Source organism: Scardinius erythrophthalmus, assembly GCF_964197995.2.
Source record: "Scardinius erythrophthalmus genome assembly, chromosome: 18".
NCBI classification, from domain to species: domain Eukaryota; kingdom Metazoa; phylum Chordata; class Actinopteri; order Cypriniformes; family Leuciscidae; genus Scardinius; species Scardinius erythrophthalmus.
The window spans coordinates 2,501,449-2,521,567 of record NC_138238.1 but is presented as its reverse complement, the minus strand read 5'-3'; the positions used below and the strand labels follow the sequence as shown (position 1 = coordinate 2,521,567).

The 20,119-nt window shown below is 39.4% G+C and overlaps 2 protein-coding genes across 2 annotated transcripts; both read right to left on the bottom strand.

Moving 5' to 3' along the window:
- Positions 1–893: 893 nt before the first annotated feature.
- Positions 894–19,136, bottom strand: dusp29 (dual specificity phosphatase 29). The gene is made up of 7 exons (XM_081392688.1): positions 18,975–19,136; positions 16,593–16,769; positions 15,474–15,694; positions 13,769–13,957; positions 5,037–5,217; positions 4,114–4,337; positions 894–1,265 (listed from the first exon to the last, which is right to left on the bottom strand). Exons 1-7 carry the CDS (start codon positions 19,010–19,012, stop codon positions 1,042–1,044), a joined length of 1,254 nt encoding a protein of 417 aa, XP_081248814.1. The 5' UTR covers positions 19,013–19,136; the 3' UTR covers positions 894–1,041.
- Positions 9,711–12,998, bottom strand: LOC308706509 (dual specificity phosphatase 29-like). The gene is made up of 3 exons (XM_081392225.1): positions 12,794–12,998; positions 11,166–11,383; positions 9,711–9,979 (listed from the first exon to the last, which is right to left on the bottom strand). The coding sequence occupies exons 1-3, from the start codon at positions 12,916–12,918 to the stop codon at positions 9,744–9,746; spliced, it is 579 nt and encodes a 192-aa protein (XP_081248351.1). The 5' UTR covers positions 12,919–12,998; the 3' UTR covers positions 9,711–9,743.
- Positions 19,137–20,119: the final 983 nt, after the last annotated feature.

Genomic DNA, 20,119 nt, shown 5'->3' with positions numbered 1-20,119 from the left:
TCTGTGCATGAGTGTGTGTGTGTGTGTGTGTGTGTGTACTTGTACAACTATCTTTGTGAGGACCAGTTTGAGTTTTAGACCATTGGAATGAGGACAAAGAGAGTAAAGTGAGGACTTGTTGGCCGGTCATCAGTCTCTGACAGCCTTTAAAGGCCTGTTTTAGGGTCAAGAGTTGGTTTTAGGGATATGGTTATAATGAGGTTAAGGGTCGGTTTAGGGTCAGGGGTCGGGTTAGGCACTTAGTTGTGATGGGTAAGGTTAGGGTAAGCGGCTAGAGATTGTATTGTGTCAATGAATGTCATCAAAGATAGATGTACAAGAATGTGTGTGTGTGTGTGTGTGTGTGTGTGTGTGTGTGTGTGCACGCATGAGTGTGCATAAGTGTGTGTGCGTATATTCCCGTAGTTTGATAGAAAGAAGCTCTGTAAAACCTGAAGAAAGCTTTCTGTTGGCATTCCCATTCATCTCAATTGGTCTGATCTAACATGCTTCATTTTCGGAGAAACCGTCTAAAGGTCCTTTCACACTGGACGCGATTTTGACGCACGAATAATTTGCGTGATGGTTTTATTTTTTGATCAGCTGTTTGTGTAATGAGCGCTTCCACACCAAACGCGAATGTGCCGCGGCGAAAAAACGACTTTTATTTTTTCCGCTTCGATGTCGATTTTTTTTTTTTACTTTTGCGGCGACAGAAAAGGCTTCAGCCAATCGCATACTACAAGGACAATGATTGTGTGGCGTAGCATTGCCAACCAACTCGGTTATCACGACTGTGAGTATGTTGTGTGATAGTTTTCGTCGTTGTATAGTCCTGTGCTGTGTTGGCTAGAAGGCTAAACTACATTTGGGATAGAAATCTAATCGTCAAAGATAGAGACCGTGTTTACGCTGCTCATGTGATGGGTTTTGACGCGAACTATTCGCACACGAACTATTCGCTTTTTCGTTACGCATCCGGTGTGAAAGGGCCTTAACCCTAAACCTACCTAAAACTTTAACACTATTTACTGGCTGCTTTGCGAGCACAAATGTTTTTGGTCAGTGTGTCTGCAGTTGTGTGTTTCGAGCTCTTCTCTGCTCCAGCAGGAGTTCGTCCAGCTCTCGCAGCTGCTTCAGGAAGCCCCAGTTTGGGATGATGCGTCGCCGCCGTTTGACGTGGTCGATGGCGTCTACAACCGTCATGTTCTCGTAGATCATCAGGAAGGCCAGGAAGAGTGTGGCCGAGCGACTGCGGCCCATCACACAGTGAACAAGAAGCTTATCTGGAGAAATAAACAAGATGACTAAACCTCATTATTGCAATAGCAGACAAGTTTCATTCTATTTTTTTTTCCCTAATGCTTTTTTCAGTCTAGATTCCAGCTCTGCTCAAACATTCATTAGCCAACTTCATGAGGTGCATCCTGGGATGCTTTTAAAGGGGTTCTTGATTATAATTTTACTTTTCTAACTTTAGTTAGTGTGTAATGTTGCTGTTTGAGCATAAACAACATCTGCAAAGTTACAACACTCAAAGTTCAAAGCAAAGTAAGATATTTTATTTTACAGAAATCGATTTTTAAGGACTACAACAAATGGCTGGTAGGGACTACAACAAGCTTCTTCCCGGGTTGGTGACGTCACTAACCCTAAAATTTACATAAACATGGTGAAGCCATGTTGGGCTGCTTTAGAGAACAGGAAGAGTTGTCCTTGATTTTTAACTCTGGAAAAAGTTTGTCCTAAGGCTGACGGCCTGTGAAATCCGTGCTTGCAGAGTACGTACTTGAAATCTGTTCAGCCAGTGCAATCCTCTTGTTCGTTAACACTGTCAGGGTCTGAATCAGCCTTGAAATGGTTTGAAATGCTATCGTTAATATTTACATCTGAGTAGAACTCGCGGTTATGGAGGGGTGGGACATTTCCCAAACACATGATAAGCGCTGCCAATCACAACACACCAGGCCAGCTAACCAATCACAGCACATTTCGGAAGGAGGGGCTTCATCGAAAATGACGTGTTAAACCAGACTGGGAGAGAGGAGCTGTAATAATGTAAAATATGTGAAATAGAATGCATTTTTTGAACAATCAAGCATGGAAAAATATTCTAGAACACCACAAAAACAAAATCAAGACTTAATAGGGCATAATAGTCTTTAAACTCAGGTGAAGTAGGCCTAAGTTTAATGGGGTGGTATAATGCCCCTTTTTACAATATGTAAAATAAGTATCTGTTGTCCCCAGTGTGTGTATGTGAAGTTTTAGCTCAAAATACCCCACAGATAATTTTTTACAGCATGTTAAAATTGTCCCTTTTTGAGGGTCAGTAAAAACTTGTTGTTTCGTGTGTGTCTGTCCCTAAATGCAAATGAGCTGCTGCTCCCGGCACAGAGGGCGGAGCTTCAAGAGCTTGTGTGTGTGTGTGTGTGTGTGTGTAATAGCGGCTCCGATTACCTCACACAGACAAGCTCTAAAATGTCAGAAACTGTTCTGCCTTTTGTTTAAACTGGAGTCTGACAATGATGGAGAGACTCAAGAAGAAGTGACAACATGTAGAGCAACAGGTCGTCTCTGAATGGTTAGTTGATGAAGTTGATGTGGAGTTAACTATCTTCAAGTCTTTGATTAGCATATTCTGTCATGACAATCTATAGCCGCTTTTCCACCGAAATTACCCGGAACAATTTGTCCCAGGAACTTTTTTCCCAGGAACCTTTTTTGCCCCAGACCGGTTGCTTTCTGCGTTTACACCGCGGTCTAAAGTACCGGGAAGGTAAACTGCGCGCAACTGCTCCTCCCAGTCTGCGACGGACAGTAATCAGTTTTGAGCGCCACATTTATAAGTATGGAGGAGATTCAAACTGTGCTGCAGTTATTGGTTTACTAACGAGGTAATTAACATAACAAAATAGACGAGCACTGATACTAAAGCGTGTTCAGAAAGCTCGTATGCGTATACAATTAAGACAAGGTACGTTGTGAGATGACTGGGACGAACGCGCAAAAATTTCCTTTTGCGCAAATACTCTTAAAAAAAGCCTGAACCCCGTCTATCAATCATAAATAGTGACAGTCTTGTAAATAGTTGTTTGTTACCAACCTCAATGCGCTATTTCAATCCTGTTAGTAAATTTGTAACATGGTTTGCCTTGCAATAGATGACAATGTGTAAACATAATGACTTAATATTAAAAGCTGTGGCAGAAAAGAGACGAGCACTGATAAAGCGTGTTCAGAGCTCGTAATGCTAACGTTAGATATAAAATTGTATGTTATCAGCTATTGCGGACATTGGCCGTGAGATGGCTGCACGAACGCGCAGAAAGTTTCCTCTTCCACAAATACCCAAATAATAAAGCCTGAAACTCGTCGCCAGTCCCCCAGTTTTTTTTATTAAATTCCATATTTGCAGACAGACAACTTTACTGCATGAAGCCACTTTTTAAAAGGGAGGTTAAAAATAAAGAAAATGCTGCGTGGAGTCATCCAACCAAAATGCGGCGTGAACACAACCAATCAGCTTGTGCAGCGCACAGGTCCCACCCCTGAAAGTTCCTGAACTTTGAAAAAGTACTACCTCGTGAGCAGGGACTATCGGAGGGGGAAATATTTACCCGGAACTTCATTTAGACCCTGGTTCCTGCGGTGTAAACACATCGAGTACCAGCCCAAAGTTCCTAGTTCCTGGGGAAAGTTCCTGCGGTGGAAACGCGGCTTATAAATCGCTCGTGCAGGAACTGTTGTAAGATGCCTACAGAGTGACATGCTATTGCATTTGTTATACGTACTGTATTGCATGTGAAAAGACGGATTCGACAGCTTGAGCAGACTCACAAATGTGCTCGACTACAACAACTCTTCCTCTTCTCAACATGGACTGCGTGTTCCCGGGGGCGGGGTTTATGTAAATTTTAGGGTTAGTGATGTCACTAACCCGGGAAGAATGTTGTAGTCCTTAAAAAGCGATTTCTTTAAAAGCAAATATCTCCCTTTGCTTTGAGCGTTGTAACTTTGCAGATGTTGTTTATGCTCAAACAGCAACATTACTGACACTAACTAACGTTAGAAAAGTCAAATCATAATCAACCACCCCTTTAATAGTGTCTCAGTGATACTAAAATAACTCACTCTGTGGGTTTGTGAGGGTCTGGTGGATGTGTTCAGCAGCAGAATAGAAGTACTGGCTGAGGTTGAATGTGGGAACGTCCTCCGCCGTGATCCCGTAGTAATGCACATCCATGTCTCTATAGTATTCAGCGCCCGTGTCCACGCTGTTCCACTCGCCCTCCGCAGCGTTCAGGATGTGTGTGATGCCCATCGTCTTCAGCTTGTATCGGTCTTTAGCAGTCTCTCTTCACACAAACAACAGCTTAGAGTCTAGGGGCCGTTTACAAGACACTGTTTTCAACTAAAAACGCAAACGTTTTTATGCGTTTTGGCCGTTCATTAACACTACAACTGCATTTTGGGAGCATGAAAACGCAAACTTTTGAAAACGGGCTTCAAAGTGCAAGTTTTTGATAACGATATCTCCTTGTGTTATTTAGACAGAATGCGATTTAACGGGTTGTTCTAAACCTGGTATGAAAGTCAATGGGGCCCATGATCTGTTTGCTTACCAATATTCTTCAAAATATCTTCTTTTGTGTTCAGCCGAACAAAGAAATTCATACCGGGGCCTGTTGCACTAGTCTTAGACTAGTCTTGCAAGTTAGTCATCAAATTTTTCTTTGAAACTATTCATAATTTTTTAATGTCAGTTACATAAAAACGTACATTGGCCTAATACTCGGTGAGTAAATGATGACACAAGTTTAATTTTTAGGTGAACTATCCCTTTAAAAGCGCGCCTTAACAGAACGACCGTTGATAGCCGTTAATGAACATTATCAATATTCTTGGTGTGAACGGGTCTCAAATTTGACTCTGGTATTGTCTCAATTGAGTCTACCACACATCATGGGTCAGTGTTTAGTACGTCAGTAGACTTAATTGGGTAATTGTTGACCCTGCATTATTAGCATCACAATTAGTCAGATGAAAGGACTCACTCGTTCCCGATGTAGACGTTGGGCCAGACCTCATTGACGTGTGTGTACGCGACGCTGCCGTGCGTGAGGTGTTTCTCCAGCTCGTATCCGTTTGGAGTCACATATTCCTCTTTCACTTCACTCACCTCCGGCTTCACACCAAACTTCCTCCGTGAGGTCATTTTCAACCGCGCATTCGATTAAAACAGCATAAAACACATGTATTTTGTGTTCAGATTGGTTTGAGAGGTGCTGAGTTGAGTCGACTGCTTTGGCCTGATTACAGGCCGGAGGTGGGTGTTGGATTCTGGGTTATTTTTAGAGGTCTATTACTATGGAGCGAAATATGTGCCATAATTTAACAAACAAATCCAGCATTTTGCAAACAAACTCAATCTACTTTGCAAAGGAAAACTCGACTCGCAAACAAACTCGATCCGCTTTGCAAAGGAAATCTCGACTCGCAAACAAACAGAAAGAAATGTGCAAGCACAAAGGTCACAAATGCGTCCTGGCAGATTTTCTCACAAATGCAGTTGAGTAACTTCCTCCTCTAAAACAGTAGATGGCGCTAAACTATAGGCTAATTTAGCGCTAGTCTCCCAGGAGAAGCTCTGATTTGAAACTTGCCTTTGCCTACAGCTGAGGAAAATGACCGGTGAACGGGTGTTTCTGTCTTATTTGATCTATAATTAACCTTTTTGAGGTTTTCTCTTGCCAAACGTTTATTGCATATCTAGACAGAAATCCACATTAGCACTTAGTAGCACTTCACTCTCTAGGATCAGGGAATCTATAAGCTGAAAGCTCTGCCATCTTGTTGCTTTTTGTCATTTTTTTCTGCATCGGACTCATGCGAAATTACTAAATTAGTGATTATGTCTACACTTGAATGAATCTATTTCTTTCGTTCTCCATAAATTAATGAGAACATTTAATTTAATTGAAAGGAGGCTCCCACTTATTTATTTATTTAGCCTAGTTGGAATTCAGTCAGCTTAACAATTAATGTAATAAAATAATTAATGCAAAAAAAAAATATATATATATATACAATTGTTTCTTATCTTGCCTGTGACGTAGCCTATGCAGTGCCCAAATTATTATTTTGGACACACAAATGAAACCCGCCGCTCAATTAAATGAAAATGTTCTCATTCATTTATGGAGAACGAAAGAAATAGATTCGTTCAAGTGTAGACATAATCACTAATTTATGGTGCTAATGTGGATTTCTGTCTAGATATGCAATAAACGTTTGGCAAGAGAAAACCTCAAAAAGGTTAATTATAGATCAAATAAGACAGAAACACACCCGTTCACCGGTCATTTTCCTCAGCTGTAGGCAAAGGCAAGTTTCAAATCAGAGCTTCTCCTGGGAGACTAGCGCTAAATTAGCCTATAGTTTAGCGCCATCTACTGTTTTAGAGGAGGAAGTTACTCAACTGCATTTGTGAGAAAATCTGCCAGGACGCATTTGTGAGAAAATCTGCCTGCACGCATTTGTGAGAAAATCTGCCTGCACGCATTTGTGAGAAAATCTGCCTGGACGCATTTGTGAGAAAATCTGCCAGGACGCATTTGTGAGAAAATCTGCCTGGATGCATTTGTGAGAAAATCTGCCTGCACGCATTTGTGAGAAAATCTGCCTGCACGCATTTGTGAGAAAATCTGCCTGCACGCATTTGTGAGAAAATCTGCCTGGACGCATTTGTGAGAAAATCTGCCTGAGCGCATTTGTGAGAAAATCTGCCTGGACGCATTTGTGAGAAAATCTGCCTGCACGCATTTGTGAGAAAATCTGCCTGCACGCATTTGTGAGAAAATCTGCCTGAGCGCATTTGTGAGAAAATCTGCCTGAGCGCATTTGTGAGAAAATCTGCCTGAGCGCATTTGTGAGAAAATCTGCCTGCACGCATTTGTGAGAAAATCTGCCTGAGCGCATTTGTGAGAAAATCTGCCTGAGCGCATTTGTGAGAAAATCTGCCTGGACGCATTTGTGAGAAAATCTGCCTGCACGCATTTGTGAGAAAATCTGCCTGAGCGCATTTGTGAGAAAATCTGCCTGCACGCATTTGTGAGAAAATCTGCCTGAGCGCATTTGTGAGAAAATCTGCCTGAGCGCATTTGTGAGAAAATCTGCCTGAGCGCATTTGTGAGAAAATCTGCCTGCACGCATTTGTGAGAAAATCTGCCTGAGCGCATTTGTGAGAAAATCTGCCTGAGCGCATTTGTGAGAAAATCTGCCTGAGCGCATTTGTGAGAAAATCTGCCTGCACGCATTTGTGAGAAAATCTGCCTGAGCGCATTTGTGAGAAAATCTGCCTGGACGCATTTGTGAGAAAATCTGCCTGGATGCATTTGTGAGAAAATCTGCCTGCACGCATTTGTGAGAAAATCTGCCTGCACGCATTTGTGAGAAAATCTGCCTGAGCGCATTTGTGAGAAAATCTGCCTGAGCGCATTTGTGAGAAAATCTGCCTGGACGCATTTGTGAGAAAATCTGCCTGCACGCATTTGTGAGAAAATCTGCCTGGACGCATTTGTGAGAAAATCTGCCTGGACACATTTGTGAGAAAATCTGCCTGAGCGCATTTGTGAGAAAATCTGCCTGCACGCATTTGTGAGAAAATCTGCCTGAGCGCATTTGTGAGAAAATCTGCCTGGACGCATTTGTGAGAAAATCTGCCTGGATGCATTTGTGAGAAAATCTGCCTGCACGCATTTGTGAGAAAATCTGCCTGCACGCATTTGTGAGAAAATCTGCCTGAGCGCATTTGTGAGAAAATCTGCCTGAGCGCATTTGTGAGAAAATCTGCCTGGACGCATTTGTGAGAAAATCTGCCTGCACGCATTTGTGAGAAAATCTGCCTGAGCGCATTTGTGAGAAAATCTGCCTGGACGCATTTGTGAGAAAATCTGCCTGGATGCATTTGTGAGAAAATCTGCCTGCACGCATTTGTGAGAAAATCTGCCTGCACGCATTTGTAAGAAAATCTGCCTGCACGCATTTGTGAGAAAATCTGCCTGAGCGCATTTGTGAGAAAATCTGCCTGAGCGCATTTGTGAGAAAATCTGCCTGCACGCATTTGTGAGAAAATCTGCCTGGACGCATTTGTGAGAAAATCTGCCTGGACGCATTTGTGAGAAAATCTGCCTGCACGCATTTGTGAGAAAATCTGCCTGGACGCATTTGTGAGAAAATCTGCCTGGATGCATTTGTGAGAAAATCTGCCTGCACGCATTTGTGAGAAAATCTGCCTGCACGCATTTGTGAGAAAATCTGCCTGAGCGCATTTGTGAGAAAATCTGCCTGAGCGCATTTGTGAGAAAATCTGCCTGAGCGCATTTGTGAGAAAATCTGCCTGCACGCATTTGTGAGAAAATCTGCCTGAGCGCATTTGTGAGAAAATCTGCCTGAGCGCATTTGTGAGAAAATCTGCCTGCACGCATTTGTGAGAAAATCTGCCTGGACGCATTTGTGAGAAAATCTGCCTGCACGCATTTGTGAGAAAATCTGCCTGAGCGCATTTGTGAGAAAATCTGCCTGGACGCATTTGTGAGAAAATCTGCCTGGATGCATTTGTGAGAAAATCTGCCTGCACGCATTTGTGAGAAAATCTGCCTGCGCGCATTTGTGAGAAAATCTGCCTGCGCGCATTTGTGAGAAAATCTGCCTGAGCGCATTTGTGAGAAAATCTGCCTGAGCGCATTTGTGAGAAAATCTGCCTGCACGCATTTGTGAGAAAATCTGCCTGAGCGCATTTGTGAGAAAATCTGCCTGAGCGCATTTGTGAGAAAATCTGCCTGGACGCATTTGTGAGAAAATCTGCCTGGACGCATTTGTGAGAAAATCTGCCTGGATGCATTTGTGAGAAAATCTGCCAGGACGCATTTGTGAGAAAATCTGCCTGGACGCATTTGTGAGAAAATCTGCCTGGACGCATTTGTGAGAAAATCTGCCAGGACGCATTTGTGAGAAAATCTGCCTGGACGCATTTGTGAGAAAATCTGCCTGGACGCATTTGTGAGAAAATCTGCCTGGACGCATTTGTGAGAAAATCTGCCTGGACGCATTTGTGAGAAAATCTGCCAGGACGCATTTGTGACCTTTGTGCTTGCACATTTCTTTCTGTTTGTTTGCGAGTCGAGATTTCCTTTGCAAAGCGGATCGAGTTTGTTTGCGAGTCGAGTTTTCCTTTGCGAAGTAGATTGAGTTTGTTTGCGAGTCGAGTTTTCCTTTGCAAAGTAGATTGAGTTTGTTTGCAAAATGCTGGATTTGTTTGTTAAATTATGGCACATATTTCGCTCCATACTATTCCCTCTTTATCTCACTAGAGAGGGCTGAACCCCAAAACACACGTGTGTGTGTGTGTGTGTGTGTGTGAGAGAGAGAGAGAGTGAGAGTGAGAGAGAGAGAGAGAGAGAGAGAGAGAGAGAGAGAGTGAGAGAGAGAGAGAGAGAGAGAGAGAGATAGTGTGAGGAAGTGAGTGTGAGGTTGTGTGAGCGAGTGAGTGTGTGTTACACATTTACACACTTCTCTGAAAGATTCACCCGATACAAGACTGGTATCAACTGAACACCACACATTGAACCCAAATGAATGCAGAAAACTGAAACCAAGCATCATGATTTAGGATTATTTTCCTTAAACCATCATTTTCCTGTTTACTTGTTCTACATTATATTGTAAACTTCAATTCTATGATTTATTTACAATTTGTTAAATTAGTGAACACTGTTGCCTGTTAGTTTACTAATATATCCCATCTCTCCTCTGAGGTTTGAGTCCAGCTGACGGAGCTGTTGAAGGAATCCAGCGTTGGGAAGAATGTTCCGGTGGGAGCAAACCGTATCAATGGCTTCTGCGATGGTGAGTTTTTCGTAGATCATCAGATACGCCAACACTAACGTCGCTGAACGACTCACTCCTCTGGCACAATGAACCAAGACCTTCCCCTCTCCTGAAAAACAAATAAAACCACCATCACACTTCATGCATGTTAAACTTATTTCAAACTAATCTCAAAGACGACTGGAGAGTCACGAACGTGAAACACTATTTGCATGCAAGCCATTTTACTTTGTATTCAAGTAAAGCACTGATGATGAATCATTCACAACACGACCTGGAATGTGTATTCGGAAAGTAAATAGTCAGTTTAAAGGAGTAGTTCACTTCAGAATGAAAAATTCCTGATCATTTACTCACCCCAGATGTTCATGTCTTTTTTTCTTCAGTCGAAAAGAAATTACGGTTTTTTAGGAAAACATTCCAGGATTTTTTTCCATATAGTGACTTCAATGGGGTCCAACGGGTTGAAGGTCCAAATGTGAGTTTCAGTGCAGCTTCAAAGGCTCCACATGATCCCAGCCGGGGAATAAGGGCTTATTGAGCCAAACCAACGGCCATGTTCTTTAAAAAAAAAAAAAAAAAAAACATTTATATACTTTTTAGCCACAAATGCTTGTCTTGCACAAGCTCTGCGATGCGTAATGACGTTTAAAGGTCACGTGTGACGTTGGCAGAAGTACAGGTCTAGTGTTTACAAAGCTAACGTGCAAAGACTAAGTCAAATGCCATTTAAAATAAAATAAATAAAAGGTAAAACAACGATGTCGGCCGATTTTGATGTTGGAGGAGAAATAGTTTTTCGCCCTACCCTACATTTTCTGCCTACGTCATGTGATCGCCTGACCTTTCCAACGGTGTAATGCATGAAGTCATGGACATGCAAGACCAGCATTTGGGATTAAAAAGTATATAAAAGTTTATTATTTTTAGAAAATGAGCGATGGTTTGGTTAGATAAGACTCTTATTCCTTGGCTGGGATCGTGAGTAGAGCCTTTGAAGCTGCATTGAAACTGCAATATGGACCTTCAACCCGTTGGACCCCATTGAAGTCACTATATGGAGAAAAATCCCTCAAAAACCGTAATTTCTTTTCGACTGAAGAAAGAAAAACATGAACATCTTGGATGATGTGGGGGTGAATAAATGATCAGGAAATTTTAATTCTGAAGTGAACTACTCCTTTAAATGCATTATATCTCCCAAAACGTTAATAAATATAACAGAAGCATGCTGTGTGTGTGTGTGTACACAATGCAAACTCAAACTCTAAGTATGAAAGTGCACGATGCATTACTTTGCTGGGACAGAGCTTTATGAATGAAACTGGCTGTGGGGTAGAAAAACGGTGTGATGTCGAAGTCTTTGTTGTCCGGTGCCTCAACTCCATGATACTCCACGCTCGTGTCCGAGTAGAAATCAGCTCCAGTGTCGATGTGAGCGCGTCCGTGTGCAGCGTTGACGATGTGAGTGATTCCTAGACGGTGTAGAAGCGTCTTGTCTCTTGCTGTTGGACTGAGAGAATCACTCAAGAGTTAATTTTCTGCAGTAGCTCTCAAAGCAAATCAATATCGGTCATGTGATGCATGAGAACTAAGTGCATTTGTGATCAATCATGTCAAACCTGGCGCTATACATTTAAAGGAGACATTTCTGAACTGAATACAAGCATGAATGACGTTTTTGCACTATTGCTAAGATAAAAATGACAGTAATCAATGGCTAAATCTGTTCTTTACCCCAAGTTATCATGTTTGAAAATTCAGAGGACTTATATAGTCCACGAGTCATATGGATTACTGTTATCAACAGAGAACGATCTCAGAACGTTGACTAAAAAGTAATGAACAAACATTCTTCCATTAACGTAACTAGAATGATTGTTCACATTTATCTGCTCTTTAGTAATGTAGCACAATTTTATATATATATATAAAATATGTGTTTATTCTGAAATGGTTTAGTTTGACATGGACCACAAAACCAGTCACATGGGTACATTTTTTGAAATTAAGATGTATACTTCATATGAAAGCTGAATGAATAAGTTTTACATTGATGTCTGGTTTGTTAGGATTGGACAATATTTGGTCGAGATACAACTATTGTAAATCTGGAATCTGAGGGTGCAAAAAAATCAAAACATTGAGAAAATCTCCTTTAAAGTTCTACATTTATGTTGGCGATTGTGCTGCATTCACTCACAAAAATAAATGTTTTATATATTTACGGTAGGAAATTTACTAAATATCTTCATGGAACATGATCTTTACTTAATATCCTAATGATTTTTGGCATAAAAGAAAAATCGATAATTCTGACCCATACAGTGTATTGTTGGCTTGGCTATTGCCGCAAATATACCCGTGCGACTCGAGACTGGTGACGTGATCCAGGGTCACATTTGTGTAACGTTTTTTAAATGTTGCTACTTTTTTCCTGAACATTCCGAGAAAATTCAAAAGTAACGTTCGCAAAAGTAAAATGGAATGTTCTGTTAAAAGTTAAAATGGAATGTTAAAACATTTTGAAAACGTTCTGAAAACATTCAAAAATAACTTAATGTAACATTAGCAAAACGTTGTTAGAATGTATTTTTATTTTTTTATTCCCACTGATATTCCTTTGTCATTTAAAAGGTTTTGATGCATGTCAAAAATACTGGTCATTTCTTTTCTTGTCAAACAATTTATAAGTGGAAAACATTACATACATTTATGCATTTAGCAGACTTTTTAACCGAAGCAACTTACAGAAAAGGAACAAAAGCAATTTGTCAGAGCTAACAGTCTTCATAACGTACAGCGCCAGGTTTATTAGTCAACTAGATTAGGAAAGAAGTGAACCGACTGCCATGATGAAAGATGAACGATCATTTAGCGCACCTCAGAAGATTAAAGTTGAGTCTTGTGGTGTAATACGTACGCATCACTGATGTAGATGTTAGGCCAGACTTCGTTAAAAGCGCCGGAGGGTCGTCGGTTCTTTAGCAGAAGGGTCAAAAGGTCACAGATGGGCGGAGTCTCGTATCCAGCATCCTGTGTGCTCATACTTTAAAATAAAATAGCTTGATGTACGATAAAAACATACACGTCAATGCATTGTATTAAAGTGTTTTTGCCTTTCTGTAGTTACTGAACTCACGTTGTGTTTCTCTGAACTCTTCTTCTGCCAGCTCCGTCATCTCCGCGTTTGTGTGTGTGATTGTGTGATGCAGTAAGTGATACGTGTCTCTATTTTGGCTTCTTTGCGTGTCAAAGTGGTAAATATAGATGAGAGACACAAACAGACAGACAGCTGAGGATCTTTGAGATGATCTTTGAATTGAAGTTCATTTAGGTAGATTCGATTTGTTCTTTTAATAACGTATATTTGGTCAAATATATTAAAGCCATCATGAAATCAAAATGACCAAGAAGTTTGATTTCAGGATGACTTTTTTATATATTAAATATATGCATATATATATATTCATATATTTCAATATATTCAATTCCTGGTCTTATTATCTGCATAACCTTTCATTGTGAAATATATTCATTTTGGACTGAATGAATCCCTTTTGTTTTTCAACCCCTTTCCTCCCATTTGTTGTCTGGAAAGCACTACAGTGTTTTGAACCTGTGAATCTATTGCTTTATAGTGACTGAAGATTAAGGAGGAATATAATATATTTTGATCACAACAAAAAAATTCATGTAACATCTTAAAAAAAAGACATTTTAATTGAGAAATTAAATCCTGTATCAATCATGTAATTCCATCATATGTGTGTAAGGCCATTTCTGAAGCATGCATTTCTGTCATAACTGATGGGTATCTTTCTGCATGTCAATAACTCTGTATTTCTGATCAGTAAGCATGATGTGAATGTGTTGGTCCGGTGTTAGAAGGCATTGCTCTGGAAGTGCAGTTTTTTGTCCAGTTCTCGCAGTTGTTCCATAAATCCGGAGTTTGGGCAGATATTCCTGTGTTGTGCGACGGCTTTAATGGCTTCCACCAGCGTCATGTCCTCGTGGATCATCAGATACGCCAATACCAGCGACGATGAGCGGCTCAGACCCATGGCGCAGTGCACAAGCACCTTACCTAGGAAAAAAAAATAAAAAATAATAATTATATATATATATAGAAATGTTCACAAACTACAATTTTTTACGAATTCTGAATTTTTACAAAAACATGTCCTTATCATATTTCACCCACAAATCAAAAGAAAAAAGATTAAAATTCTATTTTTTATTTTTTTTTAATCATATTTTGCATAAAGAAAAAAATATAAGGTAGGTTTTTTTATTTTTTTGCATTTTGACATTTTCACATCATGGGCCCTATTTTAACGATCTGAAACGCAAGTGTCAAAGCGCAAAGCGCAAGTAACTTTGTGGGCGGGTCTTGGCGCTGTTGCTATTTTCCCAGCGGGATAAATGACTCTTGCGCCAGGCGCAAATCTAAAAGGGGTTGGTCTGAAGTAGCTTCATTATTCATAGGTGTGGTTTGGGCGTAACGTGAAATAAACCAATCAGAGCGTCATCTCACATTCCCTTTAAGAGCAGACGCGCTTTTTCTAAAGCGGATTCCTATTGTAACGGCGGATTTGCCAGGCGCGCGCCAGGAGCGGTTCACAGCCGAGGAGAGCAACGCTCTCGTCAGGGACATTGGGGATGGAGAAACCCACCCAAATTAACTTCGGTTAAAAAGGCGTATGATAATTTGGGTAAATGTGTAAGCTAGATGTATGCTTTTATAATAAATTATCTATCTATCTATCTATCTATCTATCTATCTATCTATCTATCTATCTATCTATCTATCTATCTATCTATCTATCTATCTATCTATCTATCTATCTATCTATCTATCTATCTATCTATCTATCTATCATAATGTATGATTTGCAAAAATGAAAACTGCTGCTTCTGTGTAGATTAGAGAATCAAAGTGTATGCGCGTTGTGCACACGCTACATTGATTACGGCCAAGCATGCGCCCTTAAAATAGCATATGAATAACATGCGCAACGCGCGCCACTGACTTTAAACTATTTTTTCCTGGTTAGTGGCGCAATTGTTTTCTAAACCTGCAAAATAGCATGAAAGAACGTTTGCGCTGGAACACGCCTCCTTTTTTGCGCTGAACCGCCCAGGGAGCGCAAGTTCATTCCCTAGTTTAGCGACGTGCTTCTGTGGAGGGAAAAGCGCGCTTTGCGCGGGTGCAAAATTGGAATGATACATGCGTCGGTGTACAAAGTCAATTGCGCTGGGTGCAAGATAGGGCCCCATGTCTGTTAAGCACATGTTCCTCCCTCAAATTCTCAGAGACATAATTCCAAAAAAAAAAAAATCAACATTGTGCATAAGAATTGCTCAATAGGTAAACATAAAATAATATCATTATGCAAAAAAAAAAAATCTTAATGGCTAATTATTGCAAATTGCCATTGTGCATAATGAGAATTGCTTGATAGATGACCCATGAAATTAATATCATGATGCAAAAAAAATCTTGATGGTCCTAAAAACTTCATGTCAAATATAATTTTATTTTTCAGTGAATTCTGCATTTGTTTTTGTGTGATGTCCATGGGTGTGTTTCCTCTCCTCACCTCCAGGGGTGCTCATGGCACTCTTGATGAACTTGGCAGCGGAGTAGAAGAAGGGGCTCAGGTCGAATGAGGGCATATCGAACGCCTCCACGCCGTGATATGTGATTTTAGTGTCTCTGTAGTAACTGGCTCCTGTGTTAACGTTGAACTTCCCGTGAGCTGCGTTCAGCACGTATGTGATGTTCAGGGACTGTAGCATGTGTTTGTCCTTCGCTGCGTACCTGAATGAGATACACATACACACAGACACTTATTATATACCTGTTTTTATTGCACATTTACAACGCAAGATAGGAAACATGCTAACTTTGTAATGCACACTTAAATTTAAGGAGTCCTATTATGCTTTTTTATATAACTTTACATGTTTGAGCATGAAAAAGGTTTCGGGAGTTCTTCTCTATATCAGTGTCAGTGTTCATGAACTCCTGAAACGCCTCCACTGTAGTCTTGAGTTTCTTCCGGGAACACGTCACAATATTCCTCATTATAATAATTAATGCACAGAATAAAGGGGCGGGGCCTGGTTGAGTTAGTTAGTAGTGTGTTAAACTGGTGGTTATGGTAAGGGGCGGGACATTTCCCAAACACACAAAGCGCTCGACCAATCACAACACACTGCTCCGGCTGACCAATCAGAGCACAGTGTGCTTTTCAGAAGGAGGGGCTTCATAGAGACAGGAAGTAAACAGAGCGTTACTGACAGACTGGGAAGAGAGGAGCCGCAACAATGGAGAATATGAGGAGAATAATCAACATTCAAGCTGGAAAACATAAAAAATCAAGACTTTGTAAAGGTGTGAATATGATGTTTACCCACTAAAATTACATGTTCACAAGGTCACAAAACTAGGCATTCAAAATATTATTAAAAAACACTGTTTTTAAACTAAGGGATGAATATTTAGAGGTAAAATCAAAATAAGGGAAAAGGTGAACAAGAGTTTCAGGAAGCACAAGGATCATCTCAAATTGAATCTCTTCTTCTTCTTTTTTAAATTCCCTGACTGAATGTAAACTGAACAGTGTCTTTCTTCTGAATGTGAAAGATTTGCCTCATACTGAAACAACCCATTAACCTAGTTTCCCCAAAAATCCTATTTCTCCTGATTCTCTTACATGTCTCCGATGTATATTCCAGGTCTGACCTCATCAAGATGGCCGCTGGTTCCAGGTTTGACCCACAGAAGTCTCTGGAGGTCAGAGGTGCTCGGCGTCTCGTATCTGCCGTCTCCAGCGGTGCGTGGCATCTCGACGTGCTTTACACCCGTCCTGCGGACAGGCTTCGGCCAGATTCTGTCAAATGAAATTCCAAGACTTTCAAGGACTACTTTTTTTGGATTTCAAGGACTTCAATCAGCACTTCTCAAACAATATCTTTATTATTTATATTTATTTATTTATTTATTTATTACTCAAATTACATATATGTGACCCTGGACCACAAAACCAGTCACATGGCAAAAAAAATTGAAATTGACATTTATACATCATATGATAAGCTTTCCATTGATGTGTGGTTTGTTAGGATAGGACAATATTTGGCCGAGATACAACTATTGTAAATCTGGAATCCGAGGATGCAAAAAAATCGAAACATTGAGAAAATCTCCTTTAAAGTTCTACATTTATGTTGGCGATTGTGCTTCACAAAAATAAATGTTTTATATATTTACAGTAGGAAATGTACAAAATATCTTCATGGAACATGATCTTTACTTAATATCCATGATCTTTTGGCATAAAAGAAAAATCCATAATTTTGACCCATACAATGTATTGTTGGCTACAGATATACCCGTGCGACTCGAGACTGGTGACGTGATCCAGGGTCAGATATATATGGTGATGTTTCACTTCATAGAGATCAATCCATTGACCAGTGCTGTCAGGAATGGGAAATCCCCGTAACCATTGAAAGGATATTGAAACTGATTTTTTTCAATGAATATATGATTGACCTGAAGAATGAAAGTTGTATTATACACTCATCATAAACTTAATATCATGCTCATAGCTCTATATCTCAGACGGACTGCAGCGTTAATTTTGCGTGAAATAATTGTATTTTCTCGAAAAAAATCAAGCACTTTTCAAGATCCTCTTCAAAAACATGTCCGTTTTTAAGGATTTTCCAGGACTTACATTTCAAAAAGTAAAATTCAGTCACAAATACAAGATAATAAACTGTAATGATGCTTTATGTTGCTGTTTTTGACCTTTCCAGAGTTTTCTGAACACACTGATTATATGGGAAACACCAGCTCAGACATTTTGCGAAGTCTCATGAACAACATGAAGGTACTTTTTCATTTTTATTTGAATACTTATTTTAAGCTGAAGGATTGAATCAAATTATTATTTTAATCAAACATCAAGTTTTACCACTGTACGATGGAAAATTCAACTTTAGGACTTACTGCTGATAATTAATAACTGATATTAAAGCTGCTAGTTAGTGAGTTTTTAGGTCTGTTTGATACTTTAATTTTTAACAAAATTGTTTGTGCAAAACATTCCACAAAGTATTAGCAATGGATTAGATTGGTTTAGGAAACAGTTGGTTTGTCTCACATTAAAATTAAATAAAATAAAGTGTTGCAAATCACTTTAATATACAAAATACATACATATATACAGTATGTATGTATTTAATTATAATTAATTTATATATTTTATATATTATAATATATAAAATACATTTCAATACTGCAAAAAAATGTCTGCAACAATTTACAATAAGGCTCCATTTGTTAACATTAGTTAACTACATTAGTTAACATTAACTAATACATTATTACAATCAAATGTTGTATCTGTTAATTAATGCACTGCGAACTAACATGAACATGTTTATTAACCAACATTAACAAAGATTAATAAATGCTTTTAAAATATATTGCTTATTGTTTAACGTTAACTAATGAGACCTTATTAAGTGTTACCAAATTTTCATCTTGTCTTGTATTTCATTAAAATATCTCAACATTCTTAAATCAATATACTTTTACGTAAGAAACAAGCTGACAAGATAAAGAAAGAAAAATATCTAAATAAAGTGACTTTATGACAAAAACAAAAATCTGCCAAAATTCGAATTCACTTTGAATTAAGTTTATTTTCTGACCCCATTAGCAGATATTATTTTCTTCTTTTAACTTAAGTATAAAATTAATTAATTTGAGACATTGTTCATAAAACATGACTTAATATCTTATGTCATTTTGATTTAAGGTATTATACTTTTTTTTTTCATCCTGTTCATGTTCTTCTCATTGAGTAATTGAACACAATTACTTTTAAAACAAAAAGTTAAAGTGCCATTTTAAGCATCAATCAAGTTTTCTTGTGATAAAATAACAGTTTTACACATTGCAAATCAAATATTTATCCATATACCTCATAATAACCAATGCATGTCTACCACTAGCCGTCTATACTCAAGATTATGCATCTATTTGAATGAATCTAACACACATTTTCAAGCACAAACAGACTCACAGTGTGTTGAGGAACCGCTCGTCAGCGTGTGTGTGCATGCACACGTATGTGTGTATGACGTGTTGTTCAAGCTGATGACTTTATCTATTTATATATTGGCTATAATCTGATTCAGGCTGCTCAAAACACTCTTTCTTCAGGGTTCCTGATGGGAACAGTTGAAACCATAAAAGATCATCTCTCGATAACATCACACTGATTTTAACCAGGACAGACAGAGGGACGATTCTGCTTATTTTCGACACACTGCAGTCGCCCTCGTCTGTGTCCGAGTAACAGCGTCTTAAATTAGACAGCCTCATTCCCACAGCGGCGAGTTAAAAATACTCTCGCTCTCTGTTCTCGTCATCTAGAGTATCAAAGTCAACACAAGTGAGGGCGTTTGCTTTGCTGCACAGCTGCTTTTATTTATAATAAACTGATTATTTCATTCAAATACAGTACTGTGCAAAAGTCTTAGGCATGTTAATACCCCCCCCCCCCCCAAAAAAATGGTTTTAAGTCAGTTATTTCTATCTTTTGCTGTAGTGCGTCAGTACGAAATATCAGTTTACATTTCCAAACATTCTTTTTGCCATTAATTGTAATAATCTAGTGAGATTTGTGTCTGCACAAGGAGTCTGACAACAGCCGGTATGATCCGATCTCACCGTCATCGAGTCCGTCTGTGATTACATGAAGAAACAGAAGAAACTGAGACAGACTAAATCCAGAAGAACTGCGGGAACGTCTCCGAGACGCTTGAAGAAACCTTCCTGCAAAGCTACAGCACTGTGAACAGTTCTGGCACTTGTGTTAAAATGCTGTAAAGTGAGAATGCTTTCAAAACTAAAATCACAAATTGAATTTATTTATGATTTAACTTCTATTAACTAATTCAAATCAATATATGGTGTAACGACCCTTTGCGTTTAAAACGGCTTTTGTCCAGGTACACTTGTGCATAGTTTCACAGTAGCTTTGCAGGAAGGTTTCTTCAAGCGTCTCGGAGACGTTCCCGCAGTTCTTCTGGATTTAGTCTGTCTCAGTTTCTTCTGTTTCTTCATGTAATCACAGACGGACTCGATGATGGTGAGATCAGATCAGAACGGCTGTTGTCAGACTCCTTGTGCAGACACAAATCTCACTAGATTATTACAATTAAT